At 51.8% G+C, this 23,866-nt stretch overlaps 1 protein-coding gene across 5 annotated transcripts in view; it reads right to left on the reverse strand.

Annotated features, from left to right (window-relative positions):
• Positions 1 to 22,042, reverse strand: part of CDHR2 (cadherin related family member 2) — a 33,948-nt gene extending 11,906 nt beyond the window's left edge. For all 5 annotated transcript variants that reach the window (XR_003522280.2, XR_003522281.2, XR_003522282.2 and 2 more), the window contains exons 1-16: positions 22,002 to 22,042; positions 12,980 to 13,046; positions 12,636 to 12,707; positions 9,255 to 9,394; positions 9,085 to 9,138; positions 7,769 to 7,858; positions 5,897 to 5,986; positions 5,157 to 5,282; positions 4,939 to 5,085; positions 4,776 to 4,851; positions 4,572 to 4,687; positions 4,219 to 4,452; positions 3,045 to 3,200; positions 2,801 to 2,962; positions 2,461 to 2,522; positions 1,970 to 2,213 (exon numbers count right to left, since the gene is read on the reverse strand). Coding sequence is in view for 1 of the 5 variants with exons in the window: in XM_027606730.2 (XP_027462531.1) it covers positions 1,970 to 2,213; positions 2,461 to 2,522; positions 2,801 to 2,962; positions 3,045 to 3,200; positions 4,219 to 4,452; positions 4,572 to 4,687; positions 4,776 to 4,851; positions 4,939 to 5,085; positions 5,157 to 5,282; positions 5,897 to 5,986; positions 7,769 to 7,858; positions 9,085 to 9,138; positions 9,255 to 9,394; positions 12,636 to 12,707; positions 12,980 to 13,034 (1,824 nt within the window). In the remaining 4 variants the exon portion in view is untranslated. The remainder of the gene's footprint in view (positions 1 to 1,969; positions 2,214 to 2,460; positions 2,523 to 2,800; positions 2,963 to 3,044; positions 3,201 to 4,218; positions 4,453 to 4,571; positions 4,688 to 4,775; positions 4,852 to 4,938; positions 5,086 to 5,156; positions 5,283 to 5,896; positions 5,987 to 7,768; positions 7,859 to 9,084; positions 9,139 to 9,254; positions 9,395 to 12,635; positions 12,708 to 12,979; positions 13,047 to 22,001) is intronic.
• Between the last annotated feature and the right edge of the window lie 1,824 nt (positions 22,043 to 23,866).

Raw genomic sequence — 23,866 nt, forward strand, 5'->3', positions numbered from 1 at the left:
CACAGCGAGAGAGGGAACACAAGCAGGGGGAGTGGGAGAGGGAGAAGCAGGCTTCCCGCCGAGCAGGGAGCCCGATGTGGGGCTCGATCCCAGGACCCTGGGATCATGACCTGAGCCGAAGGCAGAAGCCTAACGACTGAGCCACCCAGGCGCCCCAAGAGCTTCTGAGATCTTAAGCCCTAAGGTCATCCATCGATCCCACAAACATTTACTGCATACCTACCATGTACCCGGCCCTCTTCCAGACACTGGCACAGAGCCATGATCAAGACAATGCCCTTACAGAGCTGAGGTTCTAGCAGAGAGGAGGCATGGGGCAGTATATTATAGATATTCAAAATTCAAAAACAAACAAGTATAAAATAAGTGTGAAGTCCAACAAGATTCTGATTTTCCCACAATGACTACTTCAGTGCTGTGGGTTTTTTTTTTTTTTTGAACTGTGGATTCTTCATGCAATTCGTGTGTGTGTTCCTGTCCTGCCAGGGTCCTGAATGTGTGCTTGGTTTGCCTTTGGGATGAAGCAGCATGAAGAATACAACAAGTTCTATCATGCCCCAGAGCTTTTGCATAGGCCTTCCACTCAGCCTGAATGCCCTCTACGGCTCTCTGCCTGGCTCCAGGCCAGGTTGGTGAATCCCCTGGGCCTCCACATCCCCTGAGCTCTCTTCAACACAGCACAAGTGACACCCTTGGGTGACTCTCTGGCACCCTCCCTCTAACTGAGAGTCATGTGTGGGCAGGAATTATGGTGGATTCATCTCAGAGGCCTGGGGCCCAGCAAAAGGCCTAGTGCATAGCAGGTTATTCAGCAAATGTGGCTTTGAATCCAGAGCTGGGCTACTCTGACTTGGCACCTCATCTTTTCCCTTCCTCTTTGCCCATCCTCCACCTTCAGCTCTTTCATCTCAGTTCCTTTGGGATCTTGTTTATGAAATGCCTCCTGTACAGGCCAGCCAGAGATGGTTTTTCCAGAAGCCTGACCCTGTCTGTTCACCTCTCAGGACTTTGAATTCAGGCCAGTTAATTCACCAAGCGCTTCTCAGGGCTCACACTGGGCACTGTGGTTACAGCAGCAGATCTAAAATGCTCCTGCCCCAAGGAACCCACAGACCAGAGGAGCAAAAAGGAAAGGCCCAGGTTTCAGGGTAGAAAGGTCTGAGCTCTGGCTTCAGGGCTGCCATCACTCGCTGTGCAAGCCCAAGGAAATCACTTAACTTTTCTGAGCCTCAGTTTTCTCCTTCTGGGAAATGGGAACCATTAGAGCAACTACTTCACAAGTCAGTCAAGACCCGAGGGATGGGAATGTGTTCTGGAAACCTCACAGCCCCAGGAGTAGGAGAGCACTCTGTGGCCACGTGATTGTCATTTGGAGGACCTGGTTTCTTTCCCACTTCTTCCAAGACCCCCTTTCAGATGACTCCAGGAGATGCTTGTCTCTGATGTTTCTCTGGAGCCAGTCGTGGGTTTTTATCTTGTAGACTCTGTGAACCTGGCCACTGATATTTCCTTTTTTGCACTGGCCATCAGGAAGCTCAGAACTGAATGTTCACCTCCCCTCCTGGCAATTGTGTGGTTCTGGGTTCTAACTTTACCTTTGTGCCCATTAGCAACGCCACTCTCATTTTCTCTTTTTCCCTATTTCTCCTGTTTTTTAGCTGACTTTTTAATCAAAGTCACCTCAAATCCTTTTTGGAATGAGACAGGGGCTAGAATTAAAAGGGGCAATATGTTTTTGAGGGCATGCTCTGTGCTGGGCTTTGTGCTGAGCACTTTACATGTGTTATCTCATTATTCCCCGGTCACCCTGGAAACAAGGACCATGATTGTCCTCATTTTCCAAAGAGGAGACCGAGGCCCCGAGAGATGGATTAACTTTCTCAGATTCCAACCCAGGGCCGGCATGACCACAGACCCAGGCTCGGTGCCCCGCCCCTGTCCCACCCGCCGAGTCCAGGCTGGCTCGCACCTGGATGGTCACAAAGACGTCGCCCTCCTCCTCCTGGACAAAGATATTGTAGGAGCCGCTGACCACAGGCGGGTTGTCGTTGATGTCCAGCAGGACGATGTGCAGCGTAGTGGAGGCGGACAAGTTCCCGCCATCTGTGGCCTGCAACGTGAGGTAGTACTTGGCCTGCTTCTCTCGGTCCAGCAGCTCGCCGTTCCTCACTGTCACTGTGCCTGAGTCTGGATCCACCTCAAAGATGTCTGCCCTGTGCAGCGTGACCAGAGGGAGCAAACAAAAATATGGGATGCCCCCTTAAGTTAGAAAAATATTTTAGTATGTCCCATGCAATATTTGCCATCTACTTATACTAAACAAATTATCCGTTGTTATTCTGAAAGTGAAATGGAACTGGGTGTCCTATATTTACCTGCCTACTCTAAGCCCCACTGCGAGGCAGAGAGGCAGGCCTGGGCCCCGCTCATCCGCCTGCCACCTGCCCCCCCTGACCTTACCCGTTCCCTGGAAGCAGGCTGTAGGTGATGCGGCCCCCCTCTCCCGTGTCAGGGTCAAAGGCCTGTGAGGCAGAGAGATAGATAATGGGCCACGGTTCGGAAATGATGGCACTCACTGCCAGCCATGCAATCGAAGGGGACAGGGCTGTCCTGCTTCCTGTCCCGAAGGGAGAACGCCCAACACGCTCCGATTCACAAATAGACAGCCCCACACACATGCGTGCACACTGGCTCGGGCCGGAGGACATTGGATGATACAGAGACTCGGGCAGGGTCATGGTCCCCACGTCTGCTCTTCGTGTCTTGCCTAGCCCAGTGCCATAGGGTCCCCTTCACTCACATGGATGCTGTCGGTGACCACAGTGCCATCTGCACTGTGCTCCCAGACAGTGAGGTTGTACAAGCTGTGGGGGAATGTGGGCCTATGGTCATTAATGTCTCTAAGGTGGATGGTCACCAGGGCGACGGAGGCATTCCCACTGCCTGAGTCAGTAGCCACGACCTGAGGATAGAGGAAGAAGCAGCAGTATTGGGACCAGAGTGCCCACGGACTGTGCTTCCTGGCGCCCCAGAGCACCCCTCACCTGCACCAGCATCACTGTCTGCCTCTCGTAGTCCACCAGTGCTGGGGCTCTCACCAGCACCTGCACGTCCGTTGAGCCTGCCGCCCGCTTGGGGGAGACGCTGAAGGCTTCGGCATCAGGGCCCCACACGGACAGCAGGAAGGTGCCATTCCTGCCCTGCGGAGAAGGGCTAGGATATAGTAGAGATCCCAACCCCTGCATCTTGCCCCTAACCCCTGGCTGTAGGCTCCTACGTCAGGAGACCCAGCCCTCTGAAGTCCCATGAGAGGGGGCTCTCAAAAGACTGCGGCTAGAGTGCCCTGGGGAAGCTGAGCTGCTCACTCCTCCCTGCAAATGTGGGCTCATCATCAGAAGATGTCCCCAGGTGCCTGGGCTCCTGACTTGGGCTGAAAAGACAGAGCCTGGACACACTCCCCTCGCTCCCAGGGGACATTACTGAGTCTTCTTTACCAACCCCCACTCACCACAGTCCACCACCCATACCAACACCAAACACCAGCAGCACCCAACATCACCCGATTATCCACACCACCCTCCATTCCACACCCCTTCCACTCCATGCCAACCACCAACTCAACACACCCGCCCACCTACCACCACCCAATACCATCCTCCACCCCGCATTTTGTACCAACCCAATATCGCCAAATACTACCAAACACCGTCCATGGGTATTCATTGTTCAATACCACCCAGTTCACCCACCACTCAATATCAACCTCCACTTAAGAATACCCTCCAACTTTGCACCCACTCAGTCCACTTTATGCTCAACACATCCACATCCCCCAATATCCGATACCCCAACATCCCTCAACTTCCCAAGCACCCATCACCACCCTCTCCTCAACACCACTGAAAATTATACTCCACTCAACTTTACCTAGCATCCAGTATTAACCTCCGTTCAATGCTGCCTTTCTGTTCACCACCACCTAGCATTGCCCTGAGCACAAAACTACACGCTAGTGTAATATCACCCAACATTTCCAAATATCACCTAACAATTCTGATTTTCCACCACTGTTCATGATCAGCACCACCATCACCACCCACCACTCACCTCCCCACTTTGCACCTTGGTACCTTGTTCTATGGGTCGCTCCCCACCACCTCCCCTAGCCATCTCCCACCATCACCCTTGTCCAGCCACCCCTTGTCTGGGGGCACCTACCTTGTCTGGATCATAGACCACCATGGTGAGGTCATCGATGGGGATGTGGGTGGAGGCATGCTCATCCACATAGCCAGTGAAGTTGACTTGGGCCTCTTGGGGGGTGAAGGTGCAGGCCGGGAGGCTGCAGTTGTAGAACTCAGGTTGGTGGTCATTAACATCTGTCACCGTCAGTGTGACCCATATGCTCACCTTGGCCTCCTGCCCATAGATGTTGGGGTGCATCTCGGTGGCCTGGGAGCAGAGCAGAAGCCGGAGAGCAGAGGTCAAAGAACCAAGGCTCAGAGAAAACAGAGATCAAAGGTCAGAAGTTGAGGGTGGGGTACAAAAGAAGCAGTGGACCCCTCACTCACCGTGACCTGCACCTTCACCTCCTCATCCTCTTCCAGCAGCTGCTCACGGTCCAGGGAACCATTGACTGTGATCACCCCATCTGGCCCGATGTCAAACCAGCCGGGCCTTGTGGAGTCTGGTGAGAGGCAGTAGGAGCTGCTGCTTCCAGTGGCTCTGGCAGACCCCCCACCCCTTCTTCCACCTGGGGACACTCCCATTCTCACTGGAAATGCTGTAGGTCACCAGGTCATTGATGCCTTTGTCACTATCCACAGCCTCTACCTTCAGCACTGACGTTCCCTGTGCAGAGAACCAGCTGGTTCAGCGTGCCAGGCCCTTTCCCTGCCTCTTGTGCCCACCCGGACCATTCCAGGTCGTCTAGCACACCTGGGGTTCATCCTCAGCCACAGAGGCCGAGTAAATCTCCCTGACAAACTGGGGGTCCAGGTCTGGCTGGTCGACCACAGAGATGGACAGGAAGACAGGCGAGGAGCAGTGGATGGTGAAGCTGTTGTTGTATGTGCCGCCCGAGTCCTGTGGGGAGACAAGTCTCTGTAAGGCCTGGCCTCGGGTTGTGGCGCCCCTCCGTCTGCACCCCCACTCACACAAGCCTTCAGCCCCAGCTGATAGAAGGCGCTCTTGTTGTTGTAGCTGAGGCTGCCACTGAGGATGATGGAGCCGTTGGGAAAGATCCTGAAGAGGTGCAGGCTGTCCCCAGTGCTAGGGATGACCTAAGGCAAAGCACAGTCAAGCCAGACCCCCCTTTGAGAGATTGGGCCTCGAACCCTGCCTCTGCTTTGACCAGCCCTGCCACCCTCACCAGGTCACATAACCTCTCTGAGCCTCCGTTTCCACCTCTGGGAAATGAGCTCAGATATCTCCGCAGGGGGTTGAGAAGAAAGTCAAATGAGGTAAGGTATGCGCTAGGCTCATCATGGGCACTCAGTAGAGAGGAGCTATTGCTAGCAAACTTGTCTTCAGGAGAGCTGGGGTCACAGCCCCCGCTGTCTGTGTGACCTTGGACAAGGCACTGTACCTCTCAATTTCCTCTTCTGTGTATCAGCTACCGGGTGGTGTCACAGGAACTCGGCAAGGGCCCAGGGAGTGCCCCAGGCAAGAGAGTGAGAAGGGTCCTGTCCATGGCAGCCACCCTCCTTAAGTAGCTTGGCCAAGTGAGGTCCAGAGGGGGCCAGCAAAAGGTTTGGGAGCCAGGGCTGGGCCACCGCTAAGACCCTGTCTTCATCCCAACACTCAAGGTTCCTGTGGGCTGTGTGGAAGATGCTGCCCCCTGGTGGTCTTGAGGAGCAATGGGGCCCATATTCCCACGGGACTTGACCAAGCTCACCTCTTCTATGAAGTACACCACCGCTCCTGCAGATCCCGTGTCTGGGTCCTTGGCCAGCACAGAGAATACCAGGGAGCCGACTGGCAGGGTCTGTAATGAGGAATTCCAATCCATCCCTTCCATGTCTAAGCACTCATTTCCCCTCCCTGAGCTCGTGTCCCCAATTGTACCACAGGGATAACACCTTCTGGAGCCTGAAACCCAGTGTTCCCCTTTCCTTCCCATCTGGGCTGGGCCTCTGGAGACAGCTGGGAGGAGGGAGGGCAGGAAGCAGAGAACCCCCTCTTCCTCTCTCTACCACCTCAGCTGGCTTCTGATGTGCAGAGCCCCTCGGGATAAGGATGCACAATCATTCCAGAGCCCAGGATGTGCCAGTCCCCTGTTCAAACATCCTGTGGGCTCTCTACAGCCTACAGCAGTACATTCCATACAGCACCCTGCAGAGCTGGAAGGTTCTCTGGGGAGGCCTTTGCCCCCGTGACCTGTCCATACCTTCAGTATTTCCACACAGTGGCCAAAGTGATCTTTGAAAATCACGAATCAGACCACATCACTCTTGTGCTAAAAGCCCTCCAATGGTTCCCCTATTCTGTCCAAAATACAGCGCACACTGCCTCTATGGCCCTCTGAGGTCAGGCCACTGGCCACCTCTCTGATCTCACCCCCTCCTCACCTTCTACCCTCCATTCACTCCAGATTCCTGGCTATGCCTAGAACACTCCAAATGCATTCCCAGCTCAGAGCCACTGAATCTGCTGTTCCCCTGCCTGGAACATTCTTCTCCTGGGGCATCCCATAGCTGGTTCCTTCTTGCCGTGTATGTCTCTACTCAGATGTCACCTACTCAGAAAAGCCTTTCCTGGTTACTCAACCAGCCTCCTTCCTGGTCGCTTTCTCTCACTTTGCCCTGTTTTACACTCTTTGTGGAGCTTAATACCATCTGAAATAATCCTGCTTATTTAATGTTTCATTGATTATTATCCATATTCTTCATTAGAATGCGGGCAACTGAGGGTGGCGACCAGGTTTGCCTTATTTACCAGATAGCCTCAGCACCAAGGACAGTGCCTGGTATATAGTAGGTTCTCCATCAGAGTCCGTCAAATGGTTGCCTGGACCTCACTGGTCTTATGTCTGACCTAGTGTGGGGCCCCACACCTCATACATCTTCAAAGCCACATGGTGATGAAGATCCAGGAGTGGTGTTGTGTTTGCTGCTCAGTGACCATTGGGAACCTCCTCCCCATGCAGGCAGTTCAAGTGGGCCTGCCCTCCCTTGCTAGAGGGAAAGGCTCATGATGTAGACCTAGCCAATCAGAGTATCCCGTACCCCTAGGTTGATAGGCACAAAACTCAAAATGGGCCAATGAGAGTCAACCCTGGAGTTTTGGCCAGGACCATGGAGAAAGAGACATGTGTTCAACTTGCAAAGCATGGAGCTGCTCTCTTATCACCACAAGAGTGAATGGCCCCCTTACCCAAGGATGGGGGCAACAAGATAAGCAGAGCTGAGAGGTGGAGAGAAATCTCTTCCTGATGACATGGTTTGAGTACCAGGATCCACCATGCCTGAAGTTAGTATACCTCTAAATTTTTCAGATATGTGAGAAAGTCAATTCCTTTTTAAAAAAAAAAAATTTGCTTTCATAACTGGAATCATTCTAATACAGTCTGATTGATTGCAACATGTTGCTGGAACTATCGTTGGTGGGGTTACATTCCCCTGAATTTTGTTCCTGCAGCTGCCCCTTTTAAGGGGTGCTTTTCCCTGATCCTGGACCCCCTGCTGGCTGTCTCTGGTCCTTCGCACCCTGAGAAGAGCTTCTGGGACGCCTGCATCACACACACACACCCCATTAGGGCAGGTGTTACCTCTCTGATGCTGGTGGAGAAGCCAGTATTCTGGAAAACGGGAGCATTGTCATTTCTGTCCTCCACGATCACCTGCATTTCCCTCCGCACCTGCAGGTGGGAAAACCAGGTAAGCCGGGAAAATACGAGGGCTTGAGAAGACAAAAGGAGGAGCATCTGGGTGGGACTGCAAGTTGGGCTTCGCTTCTCAGGCAATTTGGCAATATTTGGGGTAATCTCATTTTTGATACAATTTCAAACACCAGAAAAGTTGCAAGTATAGTACACAAAACTCCCAATACTCTTCATCCAGGTTTAGCCATTGTTTGCTTTCTCTCTCTCTCTCCACATGTTTACAGAACCATTTCAGAATAAGTTGCAGACATGATTAGGTCAGTTTTAAAAAATCTGAAATGTGTCTGTCCTATTACAGGAATGTTCATTTTAGCTTTGTTTGCCATAGTTTTAAGCTGCGGACAACCTAAGTGTCTGTCAGAGGAGACCAGCTAAAGCATCATGGTACGTCCCCACGTGGAAAATGGTACAAGAAACGGGGGACTCATGAGGCAACACAGGCAGAGCTCCAAAGCTGATTGTTGAATGGACAGGGCAGTTCAAGATAATATGTAGAGTAGGATCCCATTTGGGTTTCAGGAAATGCACCAGAACTACAGTCTTTCTTCCACGGATGCATATATATGTAAACGCAGAGCGAGGTGTGTGGACGGACGGTGACGGGACGCTTTGGCTGGGAGTGGGCTGGGAAGGGTCTACCCAGGGTACTCGAGCTTGAGCCGCAGTTTTTGAGATGTTTACGAAGAGAATGTATTCATGAATATCCAAGTCATTAAAATGATTTTTTTTTAACGGACGGGGTTTGCGGAATGTATTTTAAAGACAAAATCCTCAACTTTCACAGACATAAGACACAGTGGTACCAACATGTTATTTAGAAATATGAGTGCTGACACGAACACATTCAGCCGGGGGAGTTGAAAGTGACTGCCTCAGAAGAGCTGGGATAGCAAGGCATTTAGCACTTGTTTTTTATTAACATTATATTAACATAAATTAATATAATTAATGTTATAATATAGATGAGATCTTTATATAATTAAAGTAAATTACTAATAATGTTAAAATCTTGGTAATATTGTGTGACCCAAAGTGGACAAGTATAATTTGGATGAAAATAAACATTAAATTCAGTTTTTGCTAACTGGGGGCTCTGCTTGCTTGAGGTGGGGGACACAGTCAGGAGGGGGCCCCAGCCCTCCGCTTCCCCTGCTCTATGATCCCAGGGCCACTCCCCCCTCCCCTCCCCCCTTCCAACTCACTGGGTTGTTGTGACTGTCGTTCACGGAGATAGTGATGGCGAACAAGTTTAACGTCTGCAGTGGGCAGAGAGAAGAGGCCCGACGTGAGCCCCTGCTCTGGGTGGGAGCACAGGCAGGGCCCCCACCTTCCCACCCCCCTCCCGGGGTCTTCCCAGGCTGCTGCCCTTTACCTCGTAGTCCAGAGGGCTGGCCAGCTTCACTTCCCCGGTGGTCGGGGTGACAGTGAAAAAGTAGGAAGTTTGGCCACTAATCCCATAGGTCAGTGGGTCCTTGTCCTGGTCCTGAGCTACCAACCAGAAGGCCTCGGCACCTGGAGGTGGGACAGGCAAATGCCCGCGGGCCATGGCCACCTCTTTCAGCGCTGGTCTGGCTGAGGGGGCCTGTCTTCTGTGTGTGCAGAAATCTGGGACGACCCAGCCCCTAAGGCTCTAGCCTCGGTGGCCATAAACGTCAGGTTTGGTTTTGTTACTTGGCACCTTGCTGGGTGGCTTTGATAACAGCATGCCGATTCCCTCTAGGGTCAGACCCCATCTGCACCGGACATGGCGGGGTGGGCTGCGATCCAGGCATCTCCCTTTCTCCTGGCCCTGGAATTCCTTGCCTGGAATTCCTTGAGAGAAGACCAAAGATGGCTGGAGTGGAAGTGTCTAGCTGCAGCAGCTGGGGGCATCCTAGGACGGTGGACGGCTAAAGTCCCTCTGGAGGTGCCTGGGCCTCCCCAAAGCCCTCCCTTCACCCGGAGAGCTTGCCCGGAGCCTGCCAGAAACACCAGCTGCTCCAGTGAGCGTCCACTGTTGGCCAGGAGCCCCAGCTCTTTCACTGTGCCCCTGAGGCATGTCTCTGGGCAGAGCAGGGGCTTGGAGATATCGGGGGACTTGAAGATCCCAAGGCCATCGACTCTGCAGTCTGAAAGAAACTTTTTACAGATTCATCCAACCCCGCTCCAAGACCTCAGCTCCTTTATCACATCCAGCTTCTGCTCAGCCATCACCGGCGTCGACACTTACTCCCTCCTCAGCTACCCCTTTCCACCGTCAGACAACTGTCCCTTAGCAAGGGCTTTCTCCATTTCACTAAAATGTGTTTCCCTGTAAGTCCCAGCCGTGGGGACACAAAAGCCTCATCTGTTCTGCCCATGAGGTGTGGTGCCCAGGGCCCATGAGACTTTCAAGAGACCCACAAGAATGTTTCACTTCTGGGGCGCCTGGGTGGCTCAGTCATTAAGTGTCTGCCTTCGGCTGATCGAGTCCAGCATGGGGCTCCCTGCTCAGCGGGAAGCCTGCTTCTCCCTCTGCCTGCCCCTCCCCCTGCTCGTGTTCCCTCTCTCGCTGTGTCTCTCTCTGTCAAATAAATATATAAATAAATAAAACCTAAAAAAAAAAAGAATGTTTCACTTCTGTCAAAAAATTTAGTTTTAATATAGAGTCAGGGGCCAACAAAGGCAAAAGTGCCACAATAGTCCCATGTGGCCCTGGGGCCCCACGCCCAGCCTGAGGGCCTCAGGGAACCATCCTGCCATGACAGCTCTTCAGGGACAGGCTCAGCAGTGTGCCCCAGAGTTTGCTCTTCTCTGGCCCAACAGTCCCAGCTCCTCCCACAACTCCTTGGAAAGCTTGGTTACAGTCCTTCCCCACCAAGACCCCCTCTTCTAAGAAGACCACCGGACCAATGTTCTGCTAAGAAGATGTCAGTGTCTACTTTATGTTTCCTTGGTTGTGAGACACACTATAAATTTAATGACTGCTTTAGGGGGGAGAAAAGTCGCTCTGTGTTAAATGACTATCTCAATTGTAAGACACTTCTTGATTTGGTTAAAGTGCAAAAAGATGTGGCTCTTATACCTAAGGAAATATGGGAGGTGAGTGGATGGGCGTAAACCCTTATGTGTATATATTTGACTGGGGGCATAGAAAGATGTATCAGGGAGGAAATGCTCTTTAAAAGTTGACCTGAAGGGGCGCCTGGATGGCTCAGTCGTTAAGTGTCTGCCTTCGGCTCAGGTCATGATCCCAGGGCCCTTGGGATCGAGGGCTCCCTGCTCGGCGGGAAGCCTGCTTCTCCCTCTCCCACTCCCCCTGCTTGTGTTCCCTCTCTCGCTGTGTCTCTCTCTGTCAAATAAATAAATAAAATCTTTAAAAAAACCCATAATTATATATTTTTTAAAAAGTCTGCCTGACGAAGCAGATCTATTGTACAGTGTTAGTGTCAAGAAAAGTGGTCTTGTGTAGGGGAAAAAGGACAGGGAGTGACCAAAGGGATGAGAGTGGGGGGCCTGGGGATGTTGGCAATATCCTAGTTCCTGATCCAGTGATAGTTACATGTGATTCAATGCACTTTCTTGCTTCAAAATAGAAAGCCTAAAAGACATAGTTAAAAAAAAAATCTGACTGAAAATGCTTTCACATGGTAAGAGAGCCATAGGATTTATCTTAGGAAGAAGGAACTGGCCCTTTGGTTTAAGAAAGCCCAGAGAGAAGTCATGTGGTTGTCAAAGAAGACCCTCATTTGGTCTGGCTCAGGGAGGGAGGTGCACTGCTCTGAACAATGAAGTTATTAATTTTCTGTTTCCAGGGGGGTTGTGAAGGGCAGAGTATGCCGGGCCCCAGGGCTGAGGAGGTGAGGAGACATCTTTCATTTCTGCTTCCCCAACCCATATCATGCCTGCTGGGAATTAGGTACTCAGTCCCTATGGCTTCTTCCAAAACGATGCTTCCCAGATGTCATTCCCTCTTGTACGCTACCACGATCTTTACCGTATCCAATGTCTCATTCTTTATGATCCTTCTTTTTAATCGACTTAGCATTTCATGTAAATACATTTATTTTAAAAGTAAGCTTTAGGGGTGCCTGGGTGGTTCAGTCAGTTAAGCGTCTGACTCTTGGTTTCAGCTCAGATCATGATCTCAGGGTTGTGGGATCCAGCCCCACTTTGGACTCCACGCTCAGCACAGAGTCTGCTTGAGATTCTTTCTCTCCCTTTCCCTCTGCCCCTCTCCCCACTCGCGTTCTCTCTCTCTCAAATAAATAAAAAAATCTTAAAAAAAAAAAGCAAGCTTTAGATTGTGGCTGTAAATAGAAATCCATTTCTCTTGCCATAATAGAAAGTAGCTCTATGAACAAAGACAATGAAAGTAAGGCACAGTTATTAACTTCTGGGCGAGAAGTGTGTGAAAGGCTTTGAGCCTGAAACCTGCTCCCTGTTTAGGGGGGAGAAAGGCAGGGGGTGGAGGGGGGTTAACAAGTATGAGAGGTGGAAGAGAAAGAATGGTCCCAGATGGATCCTCTCCTTGGGGCATCAGAAACACCAGCAAGAGATGGGAAACAGAAGGAATGTTCTTGTGGGGTGTCTTGGTTACTTGACGCTGTGTGAGGGCCCCAACACACAAGCTGAAGAGGAAAAAACAAACTTCTAGAACAAACTCCCTTCAGGCCTCCTTTGTCCCATGAAGAGCCACAGAGCTGTAGGATGGGAAGTGAGTCCATAAGGGAAGCCCTGGGAGCCTCTGTGAGTAAGGGCTTGGCACAGTCTGGGCACAGGGATGGTTACTCACCCACCGGTAGGTCCTCGGGCAAATTCACTCTCGACATGTTTCCCAAGAACATTGGGGCCACGTTGGTTTCCACTATAGGAACAGAGAGCACTTAGAACACCTGGATGCCCCTGCAAAGCCTGACCCACTCCTGCCCCCGTGGGAGCCCACAGCAGTCCCAGCCTTCAGCCCAGCTCACCCGCCTGGGCCTGGATTCCTCCCTAGGCCTCCCCAGGGCCGCCAAGCAGGGGGCTGGGTCATAGGAGCTGGGACTTTGCTGATGAGGCAGTGCCCCACTCTTCTGGAGGGTCCTGCCAAGGATCTCGAGTCTAGTGCTACTCTGGGAGGGAAGAGGAAGCACCCACCAGATAGCACGAGGGTAAGAAGCAGGAGACAGGACAGCCACGGCCACACCATCATGTCTGGAAGGACCTAGGGGAAGAGGGGTCAGGGAAGGGGCAACTGTCCCCAGGCCTCCCTCCCTTTGGTGGACCCCCCTCTGTCTGGGTCTGAGCCAGGCCCGCCCCCAACTCCCACTCGTAGTTCTCCAGCTTCCAGGGCCCTTGCCACCCACTGCCCTTTTCCAGATGTTCCAGGGTAAGAGGGGGAGCCCAGAGGGGTGGGCAGGGTAGCTGATCCTGGTCTGAAGTTCCAGCCTGAGAATGACCCTGAACTTGACTCCAGAATTCAGTGTCCTGTGTAGCAGGTACTGCTCTAAGCACGTGATATGCGTAATCTCCATATCCCTGCAACTGCGAGGTGGCTGAGAGAAGAAGTGGCTTTCCTGAGGCCACACAGGGAATCGATGACAAGACTCTGCTCTGAACAGAGGAGTTTTGGGCTCCAGAATTCCTTCCCTCAACCACTACATTACTTTGCCTATTCGAAGTGTCTAAACTAATAGTGTCCTTCAAAATTACATGCCTGAATAAGGACTGTGACTTATACAGGACAATCCAGACGTTCTGTGGGTGGCAGGGTCCTTTGTCTCACTTGCTGGCACATTTAATAGCTGCCTTTGCAGCCTTTCCCAAAGTGTGCTCCATGGAACCCTGGCCCTGTAAGATGCCCCACAGCAGGTTTCCCTAGTCAAGTCAGTTTGGGAAGGACTCCAAAGCTATGGGAGAACCAAGAGAAAATGACCCCAATCTATCACTGATTCCAAAAGATGGGGTCCTCCAAGGGGAAGAGAAAGAGACAGCAGAGCAAGAAGGGCTAACAGAGCTGAACCTTGACAATGAAATTATATCAAAACCCAAAAGTCTTCTCCCTCACGCCACACTCCCTTCCTCCCAAGTTCCTGCCTCAGGGATGCACCCATTTGCCCAGGTCACCCTTGACACCGCTTTTCTGGAGTGCCCCACATCCAAAAATACCCCTGCATTTCTCTCCATCCCACAGTGGCCACACCCATGGCCACCTTCCCCCCTCACCTGGCTCAGCCCTCCTGCAAGCCTCCCTCCCTTCAGTCTCTAATCCAGTTTGCTCAGCTCCAGTAATCCTTCCTCAACCCCTCTGATGATCTCTCTCCCCTGTTTCAAGACCTTTGATGGCTCCCCATCACCTGAGTCCAAACTCTATAGAAGGGCTTCCACAGACCATCCATGCCTGACTGCCGCCTACCTCCCCAGCATCATTTCTAACCATGCCCCGTTTCACCCTTCATGCTTTGCATGGCAAGAGGTGCACCCCGTTTTCCCTCACTGCTGGGGAAAATACAGAGGTATCAGGAGGGTTGGTAATTTTAAATGTCTGCTGACATTTCCTGAGCACCTACCATGTGCTTGGTACCCTGATTCATTCATTCATTCTTTTAATAAATATTTATGGATGTCCACAGTCCCCTATGTGCTAGAGCTTGTTCCCAGCACTGGGGGAATAATTGCGACCAAAAGAGCCAAGGGGCTGCCTTCACCAAGCTCACAACTTTAGTGAATAAGACAGACCCTAAACAGGTGAACAAGTCTAACTGCTTGCTGCATTCAGTGCTATGAAGGAAGAGAATGAGGCTACTGTGGGAGCATGAAGAGGGGCGCTACTTTAGGCAGTATGGCAGATAAAGAGGACTGCAAACCTTTTGACTCTGCTTGCAGCAAGAGATGAGGACTATGTCTGCCCCCGCCCTTTAAATCTGGTACATTCATCATGTTTTTATTTTCTCTGTTTATGAGGTTTTAACATCTCGGGGGCCTCACTGGCCTTTCTCAGGTGAGCTAGTTCCTAGAGATGGCAAATGACTTCCCTGCAAACACTCCTCTCCTATACGAGCCAACCAATACAGAGCCCCACACCCCAACTCCCTCCTTTGTCTAGTTCACACATCAAGTCAAATATTGTCCCTGCCCTGATTCACCCCAGGAACAAGCACTGGACAACTAAGGACGACCCTGCTAGCTGGCCCAAATTATTCCAACTATTCAATCCTAAGCTTGCTCGGCTGCTGACCCGCAGCTTCCTTCCCAACTTCCTTCCCATGGAAAACGCATTAAGGCTCTGGGTCATGCTTTCTCCTTTCTCCTTCTGCCTCCTGACCGAATGCTTCCCCATGTGGCCCTGCATGGCATGGCAAGCCCCCTTCTCTAGAAAATTGTGATAAAAATCTTCTTTCAATGGCCTTAGTCTTTCCATGTCATTACACAGTCATCTCCTTAAATTACAAATCCCACTGGTTTTATAATTAAGACATCTGGGCAGGCCCCATGACTGACTGATAGAATATGGTGCCAGAGATGCTGTGCCAGTTTCCAGGCCTTGACTGACTGAAAGAATATGGTGCCAGAGATGCTGTGCCAGTTTCCAGGCCTTGACCCCAAGATACTGGCAGTTTCCCCTTCCGGTCTCTTGGAACACTCACTCTTGGAAACCAGCAGCCATGCTGTTCGAAAGCCGCAGCAGTCTCTTGAAGAGACTCGTGTGGAAAAGAACCAAAACTGGGGCACCTGGGTGGCTCAGTCAGTTAAGCATCTTCCTTTGGCTCGGGTCATGATCCCAGGGTCCTGGGATCGAGCCCCGTATCGGGCTCCTTGCTCAGCAGGGAGCCTGCTTCTCCCCTGCCTGCCGCTCCCCCTGCTTGTGCTTGCTCTCTACCACTCCCACCTCCCCGTGCCAAATAAATAAATAAAATCTTAAAAAAAAAAAAGAACCGAAACCCCTGGCCAACAGCGCAGTTGAGCTCCCAATGAACAGTCAACACCCACCCATGTGAGTAAGCCGTGGGCATAAACCATCCCAAAAGGGACGCTCTACCTCCTGATGAGCCATCCGGGCTGAACCCTGCCCAAATGGCAGATTTCTAATCCTAGTAAATGACTGTTGCTGTTTGCCAGTAAGTCTTGAGGTGGTGTGCTTTGCGGCAGCGGATAATGGGAGCACATGGGGTGGAGTCTCTGAGACAGGGACATGTCTGAAGGGTAAGAACAGGGCGTCCTGTGAGGAGTCAGGGAGGGAGCTTCTTATTCAGCTGGAGGGTTCAACATTTATCTCCACTTCCTCCTTCTTGAAACCCCACTAAAATGATGGTAAAAATTTTAGAAGTTCAAAAGAGTTGGTGAGAGATGAACAACTTTTCAAGCTAGTGACAGTTAAAACCAGAGTAGGGGAGTGCCTGGGTGGCTCAGTCAGTTAAGTGTCAGACTCTTGTTTTCGGCTAAGGTTGTGATCTCAGGGTTCTAGGATGGAGCCCCGTGTTGGGCTCTGCGCTCGGTGTGGAGTCCGCTTGTCTCCCTCTCCCTCTGCCCTCCCCCCACTCTAACTCTCTCTCAAAAAATTTAAATGAATAAAAAAATTAAATGAATAAATAAATAAATAAAATCAGGGGCTCCTGGGTGGCTCAGTCGTTGGGCGTCTGCCCTTGGCTAGGGTCATGATCCCAGGGTCCTGGGATCGAGCCCCGCATTGGGCTCCCTGCTCCGTGGGAGGCCTGCTTCTCCTTCTCCTGCTCCCCCTGCTTGTGTTCCCTCTCTCACTGTCTCTCTCACTCTGTCAAATAAATAAACCCTTAAAAATAAATAAATAAATAAATAAATAAATAAATAAAATTAGAGTAATGATGGCACCCACAGGAAGCCAGCTTAAAACCCCAGCAAGGCTGAAGGATTGAAGGTTCTAGAACCCTCTGAAAACAGAGGTGGGGGGGGCTAAAAGCAGGAAAATTGGTTAAATTTTCATGTGAAGCCATTAGACTTCCAGATACCAGTCCCCACCCCATGCAGTCAGGGGGCTGGCACCCCAACCCCCACACAAGAGAATGTACGGGGAGGCTCCTTCCTACAGAGGCTGAATCAGAGAAGACCTGGACCTGGGGCACTAGGCCTGGTGGAGGTGGGGCACCAGGGCAAAACAGGTGGCTAAGTGAAAGGCTGTACAGCAGATGGTGGCACTCTCAGCCCCTCTCCCCCTCTCAGTCCCCAAAGCACTGGCAGATGATAGGGGATCTCAGTTGGTTAAGTCGGTAAGCGGTTAAGTGGCTGCCTTCAGCTTAGTTCATGACTCCAGGGTCCTGGGATGGAGCCCCACATCGAGCTCCCTGCTCAGCAGGGACTCTGCTTCTCCCTCTCCTCCCAGCTCGCGCTCTCTCTCGCTATCTCCATTGCTATCTCTCTCTCAAATAAATAACATTTAAAAAAAACAAAAACGGACACCTCCCCCAGCCACCAGAAATAAAAAACAGAATGGACCCACTCAAGAGAAAAAAACCTACAGATTCTGAAATGTGGGGACCTCCATTGGATCACTTTATGATGTGGCCTCCAAAAGACAAGTTCCCCCACAACCCAGGGACCCCACTAGACTTAGAGCCTTGTTCTTAATCTGGATTAAGATGCATCAGACATTGAAGGGAAGACGGGTGCCATTGCATGCTGGAGCTGCTGCTGAAAATTGCCATAGCTTCAGGAATTTTAGAAGCTGGCTGGCAGTATGTTCGTGGCTTGAAATGAGCCAGGGTGGAGGTATCACACCATGGAAATAGGCAAATACAACAAATCATGGAAACCTGAACACCAGTGACAGACACTGAAAAATCTAAACTAAATCAAACAAAAATATGGGCAAAGGCAACTCAGAGGTGAATTGTTATTATAAATATTGCAGTATTATTTAAATTTTTAAAATTCAGTGCCCAGTCGGTGGAGCACGCGACTCTTGACATGGGGATTGTGAGTTTGAGACCCATATTGGGTGTAGAGCGTACTTAAAAATTAAATCTTTAAAAAAAAAAATTCAGTCCCAGGGCACCTGGTTGGCTCAGATGGTTGAGCTTCTGCTTTCAGCTCAGATCATGATCTCTGGGTCCTGGGATGAGCCCCCGCTCAGTGGGAAGTCTGCTTCTCCCTCTCCCTATGCCTCTCCCCCTGTTGGTGCTCTCTCCCTCTTTCTGTATCTTTCTGTCTCAAATGAATAAATAAAATCTTTAAAAAGAAATTCAGTCCCATGTTATGCTGCTAAAGCAAGCACTGTTACAAGATTGCTCCTGGTAACTTGGCCAGTATGAGAGATGGCCCCTGGCCAAATAAGACCCAGGTGTGTTCCAGGAATTGGAAAGAGGGGCCCTGTGGCAGGAGCATAGGGAGAGAGGGGCAGGGAAGGAGATGGGCATGGGGAAGCAGGCAGAGGCAGATCGTGCCGGGCCCTCTAAGACCCGATGAGGACGGTCTGCTTTAGCCTAAGGAAAACAGAGGGTCACCTCAAGGTTTAAGCAGGGGAGAGACTAATTTACTTTTCTAAAAGATCTTTCTAGCTGCTCCATGATGGTGGATTGAAATGGTGGCAACAGGGCTGGAGAGAAGAGGCAGGAATAGAGATATAATTTGGAGGCAGGACATTTGAAATTCACAGAATTTAATCTCTGCAGCAACCCATTTTACAGACAGAGGAACGGGCTCAGAGGAGCTCACAGCTAGAAGTGAGGGGGTCTCTCCCATGCATAGAGGGAAGGGTGCAGCCCTCACCTTCCCCCAGGGCTCCAGCAGGAGGGGAAAACCCCAGGTAAGCTGTGAACCCTAAAACTTCAAAATTTTTGTCCTCTCTGCTCCGGTAATCCAACTAACCTAAAATAAAGAAACTGTTGCAGCAGCAAATTGTTCCTGACAAGTGGTTATTTATAATCATGGAAAATGGAAGTAACCTAAGCGTGGGAACACCAAGGAATGGTCAACAAAGCCGTCACCGAGACCTCAGTGGAATATGGGTGGCCGTTAAGCATCATGGCAGTGAGCAGCAATAGGTGCCATGGAAGGGATGTCTACTCTGCGCCAGACACCAAGCTGGACACGACTCAACACAAGAACGCTTAAGATCGGCATCACTACACCCACTTTACCGACGGGGAAATGAAAGTTCAGAGAGGCAAGTTGCTTACAGACCTAAGAGGCAGCAAAAGCTCTCCGGACAAGTCGCTGCCCTCCTCTGAGCCCATTTCCTCAATTTTTTTTTTTCTAGAAGATTTTATTTATTGAGTTCAGAGACAGAGAGAGCGAGCAGGAAGGGGTGAGTTGGGGGGGGGTGGAGGGGCAGAGGGAGAGGGAGAAGCAGACTCCCCACTGAGCAAGGATCAGGGATCAGAACCTGAGCTTAACCGACTGAGCCCCCCAGGCGCCCCGACCATTTCCTCATTTGTAAGATGGGACTGACAACTCTAAGAAGTCCTAAGGGGTGGGGGAGGGAATGAGAATGGACGGTGCCAACTCAGCGCCCAGCGCACAGAAGGTGCTCAGCAAATGCAAATCCCTTCCTTCTGCCTGTTGTGGGCTCGTCCTCACCTTGTGACTGCTACTCCCAGTCCTCCTGTGACACAGAGGTGGCCCTGCTCTGGAGGGTGCCGGTTTGAAGGAGCTGAGGTCAAACGTAGTGCCTGAGGCGGCCCTGGAGCTGGGTGCAGAGGTGGGGTGGGACCGGGCCAGCAGTTCGGTAGGGGGTAGAAGTGACAGTGGGGATGGAAGCAGTGATGGGGACAGAGGCACTGGTAACATTTGCGATGTTGAGGGTGGAGAGGCAGATGGGGTTGGTGGAGGCCGGTGGGGGGGGGTGGGGACGGTGGTGGCAGGGGGCACCCAGTGGGCCCACAAATGCAGTTGGACGCTGGTGATGGTGGTAGGCTGCTGGCGTTCACCGTGTGAGCAAAGTCCAGGGCACCTTAACACCGGCTGGATGCAGCCGGCCCTGATATCCTCCCACCGCGCGATCTTGGACCTCACCCCTCACCTTCTTTGTTCCCCTGCTTCCTCTCCTCCGGAGGTGAGTCAGTAGCCATAGGACCAATGACAATTAGTCATTAAGTGTGCAGGCGCAGGTGTGCAAAGTGTGCTCTTCACTATGACAAAGTGCAGGCAGGAAAACAGGAAACTCCTGCCCTCGGGATCCAGTGCTCGAGGGGAAGGAGGCTGACAAGGAAGGGTCAGGTGCTGTGGCTGGCACTTTGTACCCTGCGCCATTCAGTCCTCGGCACACCGTGGTCCAGGAGCAGAAGGGACGTGACCCACTCACTAATGGGATCAGAACCCAAAGCAGGAAGTCTGTGCTCTCTCTTTCCCAGCTGCTGGGTTGCTCTTCCTCATCAGCCAGACTTCCCCCAGACACCTCAGAGCCCCCAAGGGCAAGGTAGAGGAAGAGGCAGCTTCATCCTCCAGGGTCCCTGAGGCCTCCACCTCCAGGCCCCCTTCCTATAGCCAGCTACACTCATGGCTCATGGAAGCTTCTTCCGACTTCCCCCTCCCATTCTCACGGGGCCTCAAGAAGCATGATGATCCTTACTTGGAGCAACAGTGACGACCCTCTACATTAGAGTAAGGCAGACCCAAAGTCTTTCCCCTGCATCTGGTCTGGATCATCCCCCTGGAAGGGAGAGGTGGCTGTCAATCCCCTTTATGCCTGAGCCCAGGGAGAATAAGTCTCCTGCCCAACGTCCCTGAGCCAGTTGGGGGCAGAGCTGGGCTGCCACCCCTCTGATTCCCATCCCACCCAGTCCAGTGCTCTGTCTTGCTGTGCTCCCACCTCTCCTGCCCCCTTCACCCTCTTCACGCGGGTTTCCCACAAGCTTGGCCCCTTGTCCGAGACTTCTTACACACACACATTCATTTGATCATAATGAGGCCAAAGTTCTTTGGTCCAGAGTGTCACCTCTGGATTTGGTCATTCGAGAAAAATGTACAGGGCCCATGTGAGCGGGGGAAGGAACAAGAATAAACCTGTCCCACCAGTGAGCTTCCCAGCCACTGGGCACAGCACAAAAGTCTGCCATGGCTCCGGCTAGCTGCAGGACACACTTCCTGCCTCTCGGCCTGGAGGGCTAAATCCGCATAGGTCTCCGTGGGGCCCTACCTACACCCACAAGGCAGATACCAGCCCATCCAGGGAGCGCTGGTGCAAGAATGTGGACCCCAAGGGCACTGGGCTCCCTGCCATGGGGCCCCTCCAGTGCCCATCACCCTGGCTGCTTCAGCGGCAGACAGATAATGGAGTCAAACGGCCCTGGTTCGGATTCCAGAATCTCACTCACTGTACCCTCCCCCCCACCCCAGGCAAGCCCTTACTCCCTCTGAGCCTCAGTTTCCCTGCTGAGAAATGGGGTGAGGTTAAGAACCACAGAGTCCACATGCTGGTTTCCATCGGTCCGATCCCACTGTTCCCTGAGCCCGGGTTGGGCATCTAGTGCCCCAGCCCGGCAGTCCCTGCCTCAGAGAAGAGGCCCACCCTGTCCCTGGCTCTCAGCTGAGTCCCCACTTGGCACACCAGGCCTGGAATGAGCCAGAGCTGAGGGCCAGCCTGCAGTCAGTGCTAGCCAGATGCATCCCAGCACCGGCTGAGGTGGCAGTAAGTCCATCGTGGACCACAGGCCCGCCTCTGCCTCACGGCTCTCCAGCTTCCTTCCAGCCCTGGGACCATCCTGCTTCTACAAATGTGGAAACCGAGGTCCAGAAGAGTTCCAGAGCCCCCCAAAGCCAGGACGGAGCTGGGATCTGAACTCAAGCAGTTGGGGTCAGAGCCCCGTTCTTTCTCCTAGAGCTCTAGGGAGGTCCCCCCGCCCCACCCCAAATCACCCCCTTGCATTTCTTGTGAAAGAGACCCAGGCAGGTCAACATACTTCCCTGAGGGAACTGCCTCCTTTCTGTCCTGTGAAGAAACCTCCGTGTGTCCAAATGACCCAAGGACTTGGAAGGGAGGCGAGCCATCAGAATCTGGGAATAGGTACTACCAGCCCCACACGGAGAGGAGACAGGCCTTGTAGTTAGCCTGGGACTCAGCTCCAGATCCACTCAACCCAGCACCAGTGTGCCCACCCAGCTGGGTGGGACCCCAAAGCTCACGTGAGCCCCTACAACCCCACTCAGCCCCTACCCCTAGCCAGAAGACTCCCGAGCCCCTGCTGCAGCCAGGCTATGCCTTCCCTACCTGGGCCCCAGAAGGGGCTGTGAATGTGGCAGATGGGCACCGTCTGGGGCATGCCACAGCGCAGCCAGCAGACTTTGGCACCATCTCCTCCTCCCTTGAGCAATCATTAACCCTGCCAGAGACTGCACCTCCCAGGATGGGAAGAATGGGACCGACTCCTCAACAGGCGCTGACCATGGCTAGCGAGGGGGCAGGAGGGCAGGGCTGAGGCGATCCGCCCTAGTACTGCCAGGATGGGAGGCTCAGGCCCCAGGAGAAAGGGCCTCGCAGAGCATGAGCCCAGAGGACCTGGGACCCAGGCCCAGCCCTGGGGCAGGCAGGAGGTGGGGAGGGGGACAGCTGACAGTCCGAAAATGACCCTTAGGCGCCCCAACCCCTCACGGCTGTAAGAGGCCTCAGTGACGGGGAGCCTATAGAGAAGGTGAGAGAGTGGTTAGGTCAGGAGAGGGGACTAATAAGCAATCAAATATGGAGATTCCAGAGGGCGTCTATGAGGTTTTCAGAGAAGAGCGAGGGCAACCTTGAACTTGCATAATGCACTCTCCTGCCTATTGTTGCTAATATTCCCCTTCACTGAGGCTCTCAGAAGATATCTCCCTTCTTCCAGGGACTCATCCATCCCCAGGCTGCCTTTAAATACCATCCAGGGGGCGCCTGGGTGGCTCAGATTGTTAAGCATCTGCCTTTGGCTCAGGTCATGATCTCCATGTCCTGGGATAGAGCCCCGCATTGGGCTCCCAGCTCAGCAGAGAGTCTGCTTCTCCCTCTGCCTCTTCCCCTGCTTGTGCTCTCTCTGTCTCTCTCTTAAATGAATAAATAGAATCTTTAAAAAAAATAAAAAAGTAAATACCATCCAGGTGCTCATCACCTCCAGCCACGCAGGCCCAACCATCCCTGTGTTGACAAGGGAGAAAGGAGACCCCTGGTACAAGATCACAGCCTCTCCTAGGGTGGCCCTCTCCTTATGGGCAGGGACGACTCCTGACTCAGTATCTAGAGATTAGATGTTACTATGTGTCAGGCACATTAACAGGGATGTTTGTTCTCCACCCCCCAACCCCCAAATTTAAAATAGATTATCAAAGTACACATGCTTCGTGTACACCCATGTTCACAGCACCCTTATTCGCATTAGTTAAAACATGGAAACAGCCCAGTGTCCATCGACAGATGAACGGATAAACAAAATGCACCATATACACACAATGGAATGTTATTCAGTCTTAAAAAGGAAGGAAATTATCACACATGCTGTAACATGGATGAGCTTTAAGAACATGATGCTGAGTGAAATAAGCCTGTCACAGAAGGACAAACAGTAGATGATTGCACTTACATGAGGTATCTAAAGTAGTCAGATTCATGGGAACAGAACGTCGAATGATGGTCACGAGGGGTTGGGGGGGAGGGAATAAGTTATTTAATGGGGACAGAGTTGCAGTTTTGCCAGATGAAATGAGTTCTGGAGGTGGATGGTGGTGATGGTTGCACAGCATTATAAGCATACTTAATACTTCTGAACTGTACACTTGAAAATAGTGAATTTTATGTTATGTGTATTTTAGCACAACTCAAAAACTGGAAAGAAAATATATGCTTCAACAGGCTTAAAAAGGTGAAACCAAGATGAAGGGCAAAGGTATGAGGGAAACAAGAAGAATAGAGGCTTGAAGAAAATCCATAAAATATTTAAGTATTTGCCTCGCAGTTCTGGTTACTTGTCAGAGGTGGGTCATGAATTGCATTCTGAGCTTCTCAGTAGACAAAGGGAAGAGAAAACAGGATCCACTGATCCATTAAGGCTGGCATCTATCCACTAAATACACACACACACACACACACACACACACACACACACACACACA

This window comes from Zalophus californianus, chromosome 5 (genome assembly GCF_009762305.2).
Source record: "Zalophus californianus isolate mZalCal1 chromosome 5, mZalCal1.pri.v2, whole genome shotgun sequence".
Lineage (NCBI taxonomy): Eukaryota > Metazoa > Chordata > Mammalia > Carnivora > Otariidae > Zalophus > Zalophus californianus.